The sequence below is a fragment of the Narcine bancroftii genome, chromosome 4 (genome assembly GCF_036971445.1).
Source record: "Narcine bancroftii isolate sNarBan1 chromosome 4, sNarBan1.hap1, whole genome shotgun sequence".
Classification (NCBI taxonomy): Eukaryota; Metazoa; Chordata; class Chondrichthyes; order Torpediniformes; family Narcinidae; genus Narcine; species Narcine bancroftii.
The window spans coordinates 24,885,429-24,898,321 of record NC_091472.1 but is presented as its reverse complement, the minus strand read 5'-3'; the positions used below and the strand labels follow the sequence as shown (position 1 = coordinate 24,898,321).

Below are 12,893 nucleotides of genomic sequence, written 5' to 3'. Positions count from 1 at the left end.
GCGCTGGAAACACGCTTTTGTTGTGTGTGGTTTGACCCGGCTGAGGCACAGTTCCAGATCCGGCAGATCACAGCAGAATCCACCTGGTACAACCATGTCGTGAGCACCCTGGACCAGGACACAGCAGGCCAGGTGGCCAACTTCATCCAGAAGCCACCATCGCAAGCCGCGTACACCGCATTCAAGGACTTGCTGATTGAGACCTTCGAGCAATCATGCATCACCTGGACGGGCTAGGGGACAGGCCCCCGTCACCCTCATGAACGAGATGCTGGCCCTCCTGGGCATCATGTTTCAGCAGGCATTCCTGGAGCAACTGCCCGAGGACAACCAACTGCGACCCCTGGAAAGTCGCAGCGCGAGCAGACGTTCTATGCAAACAGAAGAGAGTGCTCAGCTTCCGTAGGGCTCATCACTAAGCCCCGCAGCCAGACCTGTGCCAAGAGAACAGCAGTGCCCCAGAAGAGATGATCCAGACAACCAGTGGGGTTTCTACCACCAGAGCTGGGCGCAATGCACGCTTCAGGGAAACGCCGAGGCCAGTCTGCCAATCCGGACAACACTTCCTCGTGGACGCAGGAGCAGATGTCAGCGTCCTTCCCCCATCAGAACGGGACACCAGAAACAGGCAGTCGGGCCCCACGCTGAGAGCTGCCAACAACAGCACGATTCGGACCTACGGTACCCACAAGGCCCAACTGCAGTTGGGAAGCAGCCTCTTCTCATGGGTGTTCACACTGGCTGCAGTGGAACAGCCATTCCTCAGGGGAGAGAAGAAGATTGGTCCATGCCAAGACTTTTCAAACCTTACCCCTCAAAGATGCCAGGGTCCTAGCACTCCACCTGGACTCCATACAGAGAATGGACAATGAGTATGGCAGTTCCCTGCAGTGCTCACCCCCCCAATTCACCATGGTGATGCCCCGACATGGAGCACCGCACCACACAAGGGCAAAACGCCTTCCTCCAGAGAAGCTCCAGTTAGCGAAGGAAGAATTTAGGAAGCTGGAGGAGCTTGGAATTGTATGGCAGTCAGACAGCCCATGGGCTTCTCCCCTGCACATGGTACCCAAAGCAACTGGGGGCTGGACACCATGCGATGGTTACCATCAGCTCAACGAGGCCACAACACCAGATCGGTATCCTGTGCCACACATCAAGGACTTTGTGGCTAACCTGCACGGGGCAAGAATCTTCTCCAAGGTGGACTCGTGTGGGGATATCATCAGATTCCCGTACATTCTGATGATATCCCAAGACCGTTATCATCACCCTGTTTGGCCTCTTCGAATTTCTCCAAATGCCGTTCAGGCTAAAGAACAATGCAGAGACCTTCCAGCGGGTCATGGACGCAGTGGACCAAGACCTGGATGGCACCTTCGTGTATCTGGATGACATCCTGGTGGCAAGCAGGAACCAACAGGTACATGTGGCACACCTCCCAACCTCTATACCCGGCTCAGCGAGTTCGACCTGATGATCAACCCAGCCAAATGCCAGTTTGGATTGGAAGCCATCAACTTCCTGGGCTACAGGATATCCAGGGAAGGAGCCACACCACTACCCAATAAAGTGGAGGCCATCCGGAAGTTCCTCAGACCCAAAATGACTACAGGAGTTCGTGGGGATGATCAATTTCTATTATAGATTCCATCCCCCCAGCTGCCCAGATTATGCAGCCCATATTTGTCTGGATGGCAGGCAAGGTGAAGGATATCACCTGAGATGAGGAGTAAGCGAAGCCTTATTGAAGACCAAGAAAGCCCTTGTGGACGCCGCTCTCCTGGCACATCCCAGGTCAGACGCTTGGCCCTGATGGTGGATGCCTCAGGAATGGCGATCGGCAAAGTCCTGGAGCAGCAGATTAAAGGAAGTTGTGGCCGCTGGCTTTATTCAGCAATCCTCTGCGGCCTCCGGAACTAAAGTACAGCGCTTTTGACAGAGAGCTACTGGCGCGGTACTTAGCCATCTTCCACTTCAGGTACTTCCTAGAGAGCAGGTCCTTCACGGCTTTCACAGATCACAAGCTCTTAACTTTCGCCTAAGCTAAGATCTCGGACCCCTGGTCGGCCTGCCATCAACGACACTTGTCTTGCATCTTGGAGTACTCCACAGATGTAAGGCAAGGACAACGTGATGATCGACGCACTGTCCAGGCAAATTATCTACGCACTATCAAGGGGAGTGGACTTTGTGGCACTGATGGAGGTGCAGCAGAAAGACTAGGAGATGCCCCAGTACAGGACTACCATATTGGGACTTTAGCTCCAGGACATCCAAGTTGGCACATGTAACACCACCCTCTTGTACAACGTGACCACCGGTCAGGTCAGACACATCATCCTAGCGGCTTGGAGACGACAAGTTTTCGACTCCATCCACGGACTGGCTCACCCATCCATCAAGGTCACAGTCCTCCTGCTGGCCAGCAAATACGTGTGGCATGGATTATGGAAATAGGTAGCAGGTGGGTGAAGGTGTGCATACAGTGCGAAACGACCAAGGTTCAGCACCACACAAAGATCCCACCTCAGCACTTCGAACACATGGACTGAAGTTTCGACCATATCCATGTGGACATAGTAGGACCCTTGCTGGTATCCCAGGGTTTTCACTATCTGTTCACAATGGTAGCCCGCTTCACCAGGTGGCCAGAAGCAGCCCCGCTGGCAGACACGTCCACAACCTCGTGCACGAGGGCCCTTGTCTCTTCCTGGGTGGCCCAATTCGGGTTACCATCCCACATCACATTTGATAGAGGGGCCCAGTTCACCTCCAGTCTGTGCTCTGACCTCGCCAGCCTATGGGGTGCCCAGCTACATCACCCACAGTCCAATGGTGAAGCTCTTCTACAGGCATCTCAAAACCACGCTCATGACCAGACTCCAAGGACCCAACTGGGTAAACGAGCTACCATGGGTGCTGTTGGGCATCTGCACAGCATCCAAGGAGGAACACAACATCTCTTCAGCTGAACTAGTCGACGGAGCTCGACTGATGGTCCCAGGAGAATTCGTACCATCCCCAGGCGGACAGCAGGACAACTCTGTAGCGTTCCTCAGCAGGCTAAGGGAAAGAGTCGGCAACCTGGCCCCGATTCCATCTTTCAGGCACGTACACGCGATACCAACATACCCAAAGACCTGCAGGACTGAGTATGTTTTCATTTGCAGGAGTCCATATCATCCATTGCTTCATCACAGACAGGCTGAAGTCAGTACACCTGGACCCGACACACCTGGTCACGACACCAGCACCATGCCAAAGAGACAGGCCACTGAAGGCTGCAGAGATTTTGCCTCCAGGCACCAAGGACAATAACAAGGACAATACCGTTGGTTCTGGGGTGGTAGGGGTCATGTGGCAGCCCACCACGGTGGCGATTGAGCCGGTGCTTTGGGTGGTGAGAGCAACCAAAGGCCAGCAGCCCACGCAGTGGCACTGGCCTCAACAAGCGAACCAGCGAGTGAACTTAAAGGGCAGCTTAAAGGCCAGCAACCCCAACAGACAGGGACAGCGCGAGGGGAAGAAGGGCATCGTTATGCAGGGAAGTACCTGCGCATGGGAATCCCGCTTTTGTTATGCATGTTGTGGCGTCAGCCAAGGGGGGCCATGTCGGGAACAGTGCAAGTATAAAAGTCGGGCTGAGCTCTCTTAAAGCTCAGCTTAACCTGACTACACGTTTATGTCTTCTTCTGAGTAGAGCGCAGATACACATCAAAGCAATATTAGACAGCACACAGGCAGAAATGTGGGCCTAGGTAGATGAGAAACTGTAAACAGATTTAAATCTTAGGATAAAGCTTTTTAATTTGATACGTTGTATGACTGACCAGTTTGGGTCATTTGACCATAATTGTATTGGATGGGTGAGACTTGATGGAAGATGGCATTTGACCAGTGGAGATTTCATTGAGATTACTATGAAGTTTGAAGGGTGCAATATTGATCAGATCAACTCTAGTCTGGATGCATTGGTGTGAAGCTGATAGGCTCCATTGAGTGTGGGGAAACACCATTTCAAGTCGAGTTTATTGTCATTTAATTGTACAAGTACAACCCTACGAAACAGCATTATTCAATTCTCGGTGTAAAACATGCCGACTCACAACCTGGCAGAATACACATACAGACAAACAATATTATCGCAGGACAAATATTTCATCTATACACATAAATATACATAATAAATATTGTTTCTTGAGAGTCTCAGATGGTTAGTGTGAGCAGATCCTTTGGTCGTTCAGCATTCTCACTGCTTGTGGGAAGAAGCTGTTCCTCAGCTCTGATCCTCCTGTATCTCTTCCCTGATGGGAGCAGCTGAAAGATGCTGTGTGCAGGGTGGAAGGGGTCCTCAATGATTTTGCATGCCCTCTTCAGACAGCAATCCTGGTAGATCACATCGATTGTGGAGGGAAGGGGGAGTGGCAAGAGGGAGACTCCAGTGATTCTCTCTGCCATTCTTATGGTCCTATAGATTGCTCAAGGAGATGTTCATCACATGCTTTAAAAAGGCTAGTAAAATGAAAATTTCAATCCATTAAATAGGACAAAGAGCCTTATACTATCTGAAAGTGTATCTGGGTTGAGAGAACGACATCATTGATAAAAAGCCAAATCTATTATGTGAATTTGTATGTCCCCAAGCCAAAGACAATAATCAAATCTCACAAATTAATGGAAATTTGTGGTGGTTTCCTTCACTTAAAATCCTTGTGCTTTAAAAAAAAACTTATTTTGCTTGGCAGATTACAGTAATTGGTCGGTATGGTAGTACAAATGCAAGAGCGAAAATACCACTCGGGTTGTATTATGGGCACACCTATATTTTGCCTTGGGAAAGTGAGATCAAGTTAATACATGACCCACTAAAAGGTGAAAGTGATTCAGCAAGCCAGCCAGAAATGGAACAGCAATTAACAATGATGATTGCTCTTCAAGAAGACATACAATGCAGGTTAGTTTAATATTATTAATGTTTAAATATTGACTTTTTTTTGCTTCATTTTACTTCTGTCTGCTGGTGGTCCTTCAGTGCCCCAATGAGATGATGCTCTTCATTCAGAGTTGCGATAACAGGTGATATTTAACTTAAATCATGGGGAATATATTGGATTTTTGTCTGGTATGTGTTATTGTGTAGTGCTTTCTTATGTTGTCTCTTCTTTCCCACTCTCCATGGTAATGAATTTGGTGTTTGAACAGGAATCCAGACAAATTATCCCCCATGCTCTGGCAAGTGTGTACAGAATCCCTGGAGCTGATTAGCTTAAAATCAGCAAACCTGCCTATAATATTTTGATTTTTAGGGTAACCTCACATTGCTGTGATTAAATGTTTGAGGAGGTGCTCAAGAGGATGATGATGGATGTTGTGTAATAACGCCTCAAACCGTGCATCTTGGCGCCTCACAGTTCGGCGGGCAGCAACCTCCTTTGAAGAAGACCGCAGAGCCCACCTCACTGACAAAAGGCAAAGGAGGAAAAACCCAACACCCAACCCACCAATTTTCCCCTGCAACCGCTGCAACCGTGTCTGCCTGTCCCGCATCGGACTTGTCAGCCACAAACGAGCCTGCAGCTGACGTGGACTTTTTACCCCCTCCATAAATCTTCGTCTGCGAAGCCAAGCCAAAGAAAAAAAAAAGAATAGACTTTGACAAGGTCATACATGTTAGGCAAGTTCAGAAGGTTAGATCACAGGATGAGCTGGAAAGTTGGGTACAAAATTAGCTTGATGATGGGAGAAAGACGGTGGTTTTGGATGGGGAAGAGGGTTACTTTTCAGATTGGAGACCTTAAACAGTCATCTGCCGTAGAGATCGGTATTAGGTCTTTTATAGTTTGGAAAGGTGATATAAAGAAAGGAAATGAGTCAGCAAATGGGAAGGAGATTGAAAACCTGGCTGAATGATGCAACAACTTTGCACTCAGTGTCACCAAAACTAAGGAGCTCATTGTTGACTTCAGAAAGGGAAAGTCAGAGGTATCCAATCCAGTGATCAATGGAGGAATCAGACGGTGAGCAAATTTAAGTTCTTGGGAGTCACGATCTCAGAGGAGATCCAACACACTAATGGCATCATGAAGAAAGCACGTCAGCGCCTCTACTTCCTCAGGAGTTTGCGGAGGTTTGGTATGACACCAGAAACCCTGGCAAATTTCTACAGATGTGTGCTGACTAGCTGCATTGTGGTCTGGTATGGGGACACCAATACCCCTGAGTGCAAAGCCCTTCAAAAGATAGTGGACACAGCCCAGGACATCACAGGCAAAGCCATCCTTCTCACGATCAAGAGCATCTACAGGGAACTCTGCTATCGGAGAGTAGCAGCACCAATCATCAAGGATCTGCACCACCCAGAACAAGCTCTGTTGTCACTGCCATCAGCAAAGACTTGCCACAAGACTCGCACCACCAGGTTCAGGAACATCTGCTACCCCTCCACCAACAGATACTTGAACACCAAACTCAATCAGGGACTCATTTAAGGACTCTTATTTGTACACTTTATTGATTTTTTAAAAATTCTCTCTGTCTTGCAGTTTGTTTCCATTTGTCATCTGTTTCCAGTTCTTAATTTCTTTACACGTATATGCTGTGTAAGTGGTAATTCTGGCCTCACCTGCTGAAAAAAGAATCTCAGGGTTGTATGTGATGTCAAGTATGTACTCTGACAATAAATCTGAATGTGGCAGATGGAACATAACTTGCAAGTTATGTATTTTGAGAAGTTTAAAACAATCCAAGGGACAGTGAATGTTGGGGCCCTTTGGAGTGTTGCTAAACAGTGAGACTTTGGTGTGGGGTGGGGGGGGGAGATGTGGAAAGAAATGTATATAGTTCACTGAAAGTAGCCCTTTTCAAATTGCAGCACCTGGAAGCACCTTTCAAATTCCTGGGGTGGGGGGGGAGTCTCTATCCATTAAATTGCCAACCTGGCGATTTAATGGGGACCCCACCCATGTAATTAGGCATCACCCACTTACTGGAAGTACTGCTAGATGTTCAAATGCTGTCTGCCCCAGTGACACATGCACGCATGTGCTGATGTCACTGGAATAAGTGGGTCGGCCATTTACCTCTTCAAGTTGGCCATGGACGAGACCTAGGTAAGTTTAACTGGGTTCCCTGACTACCTCTGGGGTAGGTCAGGGACCCGGTTGGGTTCTGACAGGGTTGACCTGGTTGGACCCTTTCAAACTGCTGTGTAACTGGAGTGCTAACTGTGCAAATTGACTGCTTATCCCCATTTTCACAGCAGTTTGAAAGGTTTCATCACAGAGAGTTGTGATCAAGGTGGATGATATGTTTACTCTTACTGACTGAGGCATTGGGTATACTGTTATGAGCCTAGAGGACCCCAAAACTCAGCAGCAATAGATATTCACCAAGACAGAAGTTACTTTTAATTATCTTTAAACATGAAAACAGAATCACACTTTAACTTCTCACTATTGACTTAACTAACCTAACTTAACCCCCTTCTAACTCTAAGCGCAAGTGTATATAATGTGTGTGTAAGTTCAAAAAAGTTATTTGATTCACAGTCCAATTTTACTTCTCATTCCTCCAAGTTCACAGGTTGCAGGCAATTCTTATACTGTGCACAGAATTTAACATTGATGAAGTTCAGCAGGCTTTGGTACTTGAAAAGTAAATGGTCACCCCTCAGGAAGGTTCTTGTCGGTTTTCAGAGAGAGATTTGTTGTTCACTGGACACCTACAATTGATTCCTTTTTAATCAGCCATTTCAGTGTCTTGCCAAAGAAACCTGCCCCCCTCAGGGTTCTCCAGATGATGACCTCTTTCTTTCAGGTCCCCACAGAATTCCTTTTTGTTTCGCTTATTTCAAGTGAAACATTAAGCAGCCAGTCCTCTCCTCTTTCATAAACCACAAGGGCCTTGACCAGGCTGAAACAAGCATTCACAACCCGTCTTCCAAATGGGGTTTTCCACAAGCTTGCCAGCTTGTCCTGTTCCAGTCCCTGCTGCTGCTGCTGACTGTAAAACTGCAGAACATCTCTCTCTCTCTCTCTCTCTCTCTCTCTCTCTCTCTCTCTCTCTCTCTCTCTCCCACCCCCCACCTTCCCTCTCTGAGAAAGCCTGTCTTACTCTCGCTACTTGCAAAACCACATGACACTCTTAGAACAGCAAGTTCCACTCCAGACAGTCTGCGGCTCTGACAAGTTCTTTCATCTGTTGCCTTTTTGTAAATGACAATCCATTAGTGACGTCTCTTAGGCACTCTCCAAAGCTCTTGAAAAGGCTCTGGTGCCAACATGTCTAGCATGAGCAGAGCTCCAGTATTTCAAATAAGATCTGTTTTAAAATGTTTGAATGTGACCAACACTTTAAAAAAAACCTGCCCCAATATATCTCCCAAAAACTTATCTGTATACAATCCAAACACAACATAATCTGTCACAATACCAATTTCTGCATATTCATGTATCTGTCCAGAAGACTTTCAAATGCAACTATAGAATCTTGTTCCCACTACTTCTCCTGATACCCTGTTCCAGGCATCGACCACTCTGTTCTTCAATAAAATTTGCCCTGCACATCTCCTTTAAAACTGAACAGCTTTTCATTCCCATGTGCCATTCCCCCCCCCCCCCCCCACTTCCCATTTTAAATGCATGTTCTAAAGTGTTTACAATTTTTTATCCTGGAATAAGCATTCTGACTGTCAACCCGAGCAATTTTATTGGGTCTCTCGATATGCTGCCTTTGCATTTGACATCCCAAAGTACTACACTGTACATTTGTCCCAATTAAATGCCATCTGACATTACTCTGCCCTGATCTATATCCTTTTGTATTCTTTAATAAGCTTTGACACTATCCACAGCTTCACTAAACTTGGTGTCATCTTCAAATTTATTAACCCACCAAAAAAAAATTTCATCCAGATCACTTGTGTCTATCACAAATAACGGGTGTTGGGGGGGGTCCCAACACTTCATTGACTACAGCTCAGTTTTCAACACTATCGTCCCCTTAATGCAGGTCAACGAGCTCCAAAACCTGAGCCTTTGCACCCTCCTCTGTAACTGGCTCAATGAGTTCCTCATCATAAAGACCACAGTCATTACGAATTGGACACATCTTTTCACTGACAATCAACACAGGCACACCTCAAGGATGTGTGCTTAGCCCACTGCTCTACTCCTCTACACCCATTAATGTGTGGCTGGGCACAATCATATGCCATCTACAAATTTGCCGATAATACCACAGTCATGACAGAATCATAAAATGGCAATGAGGAAGCGTACAGGAAGAAGATAGATCAGCTAGTTGAGTGGTGTCATAGCAACAACCTTGCACTTGACATAGCAAACGAAGGAACTGATTGTGCACTTAAGGAGGAGGATATCAGAATTCGAACCAGTCCTTATCAAGGGAAAGTGTTAAGAAATTCAAATTCCTGGATGTCAACATCTCTGAAGGTCTTTCCTGGGGCCTCCATGTCAATGCAATCATGAAGAAGGCTTGTCAGCAGTTATGCATGGTGAGAAGTTTGAGGAGATTTGGAATGTCAGCAAAGACGCTTGCAAATTTTGACAGGTGTACATTAGAGAGCATTCTGACTGGTATGGAGGTGCACAGGGTAGGAAAAAACTACAGAGTTGTGAACTCAGCCAGTGCTATCACTCCATTGAGGACATCTATAAGAAGTGATGTCTTATAAAAGCAGCCTCTATCCTCAAGGACCCTTACACTGATATCATCAGGAAGAAGGTGCAGGAGCCTGAAAATGAACAGCTTCTTCCCTCTGCCATCAGATTTATGAATGGACATTGAACCACAGACACCACCTCACTTTTTCTTTTGCAATCATTTTTTTTGTGTGATGTAATTTATAGCAACATTTGCACCTGTAATGCTTGGTGTAAAAAAAACCCCAAATTTTATGACATGTTCATGACAATGAATTAGGATTCTGATTTTCTTTAACCCTTTAACTTGCGGCATTTCATGGCCCCTTTGGCCTTCTTAATGCCCTTTTTGAGCTTCTTTCCTGTAGTATTTGTATTCCTTTTTGACCGAATTCATGACATCTCATGGTTATCTTACCTTTTTTTTGCAAACTTTATTCAAAAGATAACAAAAACATAACATACAATATAGAAATAGTCAAAGAAAATTTTTAATTAACACGCATCCGCACCTCCCACCCCTATGGGAGCAAAAAAAATAGATTATATATAGAAAGAATATTATAAATGTTAACAACATTTCAAAGTATATCTAAATGCATATATTTCAAATACGGAGACCACTTAGTAACAAAAGAAGAAGAATTATCATGTAAAGTATAAGTAATTTTTTTCCATAACAACACATACTTTCAATTCATTATGCCAGCGTGCTATATTAATCTCAGTATCATCTTTCCAAGTACTAGCAACACATTTACGCGCTACTGGTAACACTAAACGTACAAAAGCAATTTCAATTTTATCCAATCCCATTCCCCTTAACGAATGCAAATTTCCCAACCAGAAAATCGTTGGATCTAATGATAGTATAAAATTATATAATTTCTCCAAAACTTTAATTTCTTTCCAAAATGATTGAACTTTAACACAGTTCCATACAGCATGTAAAAAAAGTTCCAATACGTGAACCACATCTAAAACAAGAATCCGAATTACTAAACCCCTATTGTTTTTCACTTTTCTGGGGTCATATATAATTGATGTAAAAAATTATAATTAACCATTCCATATTGCACATTAGTCAATTTAATTACATTGTCTTGACACATATTTGCCCAATCTTCTTCAGGAAAAATAAATACTAAATCACTCTCCCATTTAAGTTTAGATTTCTCCCAATCTGGTTTATCGATACTATCTTGTAACAAATTATACATAACTGAAATATAACCCTTTTTCGGTATAGAGGAAATCAAAGATTCAAATCTCAACAAAGTAGGTAAAATCATCTCTCTTCCATAATTATCTTTTATCAAATTCCTAAGTTGATAACACACAAAGAATTAACAGGTATATCAAATCTTTCTCTCATTTGATTAAAAGAAAGAAATTTCCCCTCTACAAAATAATCTTGTATTGTCTTTATACCTTTAGAATCCCAAATCTTTAAATGATTATTAAACATTGAAAAAGGAATAAGCTGATTGTTATACAATGGAGTTAAAATAGATAATTTATCTTTCGACCCTAACACCCTATTTTTTTTTAAGCTAAATCTTTAATAAATGCTTCAATATCAGCATATCATATGGCTGTAACAAAATCAAATTCCAATGAAATATAAATTCATGTATTTCAACCCTAGGAATGCACAACATCTCCACTTTAGCTCAGCTAGGAGGCTGATCTAAATCCATCAATCAACTAATAAACTTCAACTGGGCCACTTCATAATAATTTTGAAAATGTGGTAATTGTAGTCCACCCAATGTGTACTTCCATGTAAGTCTATCCAACGCCATTTGAGCTAGTTTACCTTTCCATAAAAACTTTCGCACTATTTTATTCAAATCTTGAAAAAAGCCCTTAGAAAGTAAACAAGGTAGTGACTGGAATAAATATTGAATTCGAGGAAAAATATTCATTTTAATACAGTTAACCCGACCAATCAAAGTTAATGGAAGACCTTTCCACTTAATCAAATCTGCTTTAATCCGTCGTAATATAGGTACATAATTGATTTAATGATTGATAATTCATATCCATAAACACACCTAAATATTTAATTTTATTTGTCCACCTTAATTTTGTAATTGTTTTAAATTCAGAATAATCTTCCACTCCAACTGGTAAAATTTCACTTTTATCACAATTAACTTTATATCCCGATAATTCTCCAAATTTCAACAAACACTCTTGCAATTGTTTCAACGACAGTTCCGGTTCCATCAAATACACCAACCTCATCCATAAACAAATTAATTTTATATTCTTCATTCTTAACGCTCATCCCTCTAATTTCGTCATTTTTTCTAATAACCTGAGCTAACGGTTCAATAACCAACGCAAATAGGGCTGGTGACAATGGTCGAGTTGATCGAGCCAATTTAAATGGTAAAGAAATCTGTCCATTCGTCACCACCCTAGCAATCAGGTTCGTATATAAAGCCTTAACTCAACCAATAAAAAAAGGGCTGAAGTAAAATTTCTCTAACACTTTAAATAAAAAATCCTACTCAACCCTATCAAAAGCTTTTTCTGCATCTAATGCAACCATGGTTAGGTTGCTTTTGATATGCGTTGACCAAAGTAATTAATTGAAATATATTGTCTGATGCATTTCTATTCTCAATAAAACCTGTTTGATCAATGTGTACCAATTTAGGCAAATATTTAGCAAGTCTATTAGCTAATACTTTTGCTATAATTTTATAATCCACATTAAATAAAGAGATAGGTCTATACGAAGACTCTTTTAATGGATCTCTATCTTTTTTTGGAATAACAGTTATTAAAGCACTTGAACATGATTCTGGTAACTCCTGATCTTCAGTAACTTGATTCAATACTTCCCAAATTCATTAGAAAAATCACCATAAAAAAGTTTATAAAATTCCACAGGGAATCCATCATCCCCTGGGGATTTTACATTATGCATTTCCTGAATAGCTTCCTTAATTTCAAAATCCGTAAATGGAGATTCCAATTCCTGAACATCATTTCCATTTAATACTGGTAACTATAATTTAGATAAGAATCAATAGAACCATTATCCTGTTTCCCCTCAGAAGTATATAACTTTTGATAAAATTGGTCATTAATTTCCTGAGGCTTATGTTATTATTGAATTCTTAACAGCATTAATAGTCCAAGACGTCTGTTCAGCTTTCAATTTCCAAGCAAGAACCTTGTGAGCTCTTTCCCCCAACTCATAACGTTGTTTAG

At 43.1% G+C, this 12,893-nt stretch overlaps 1 protein-coding gene across 1 annotated transcript in view; it reads left to right on the top strand.

The window, feature by feature from the left end:
* The window catches only part of birc6 (baculoviral IAP repeat containing 6), a gene marked incomplete at its 5' end in the record, with an annotated part of 290,465 nt that overhangs the window by 87,240 nt on the left and 190,332 nt on the right, over positions 1 to 12,893 (top strand). The window contains one exon of the mRNA XM_069936120.1: positions 4,749 to 4,957. Coding sequence (XP_069792221.1) covers positions 4,749 to 4,957 — 209 coding nt within the window. The remainder of the gene's footprint in view (positions 1 to 4,748; positions 4,958 to 12,893) is intronic.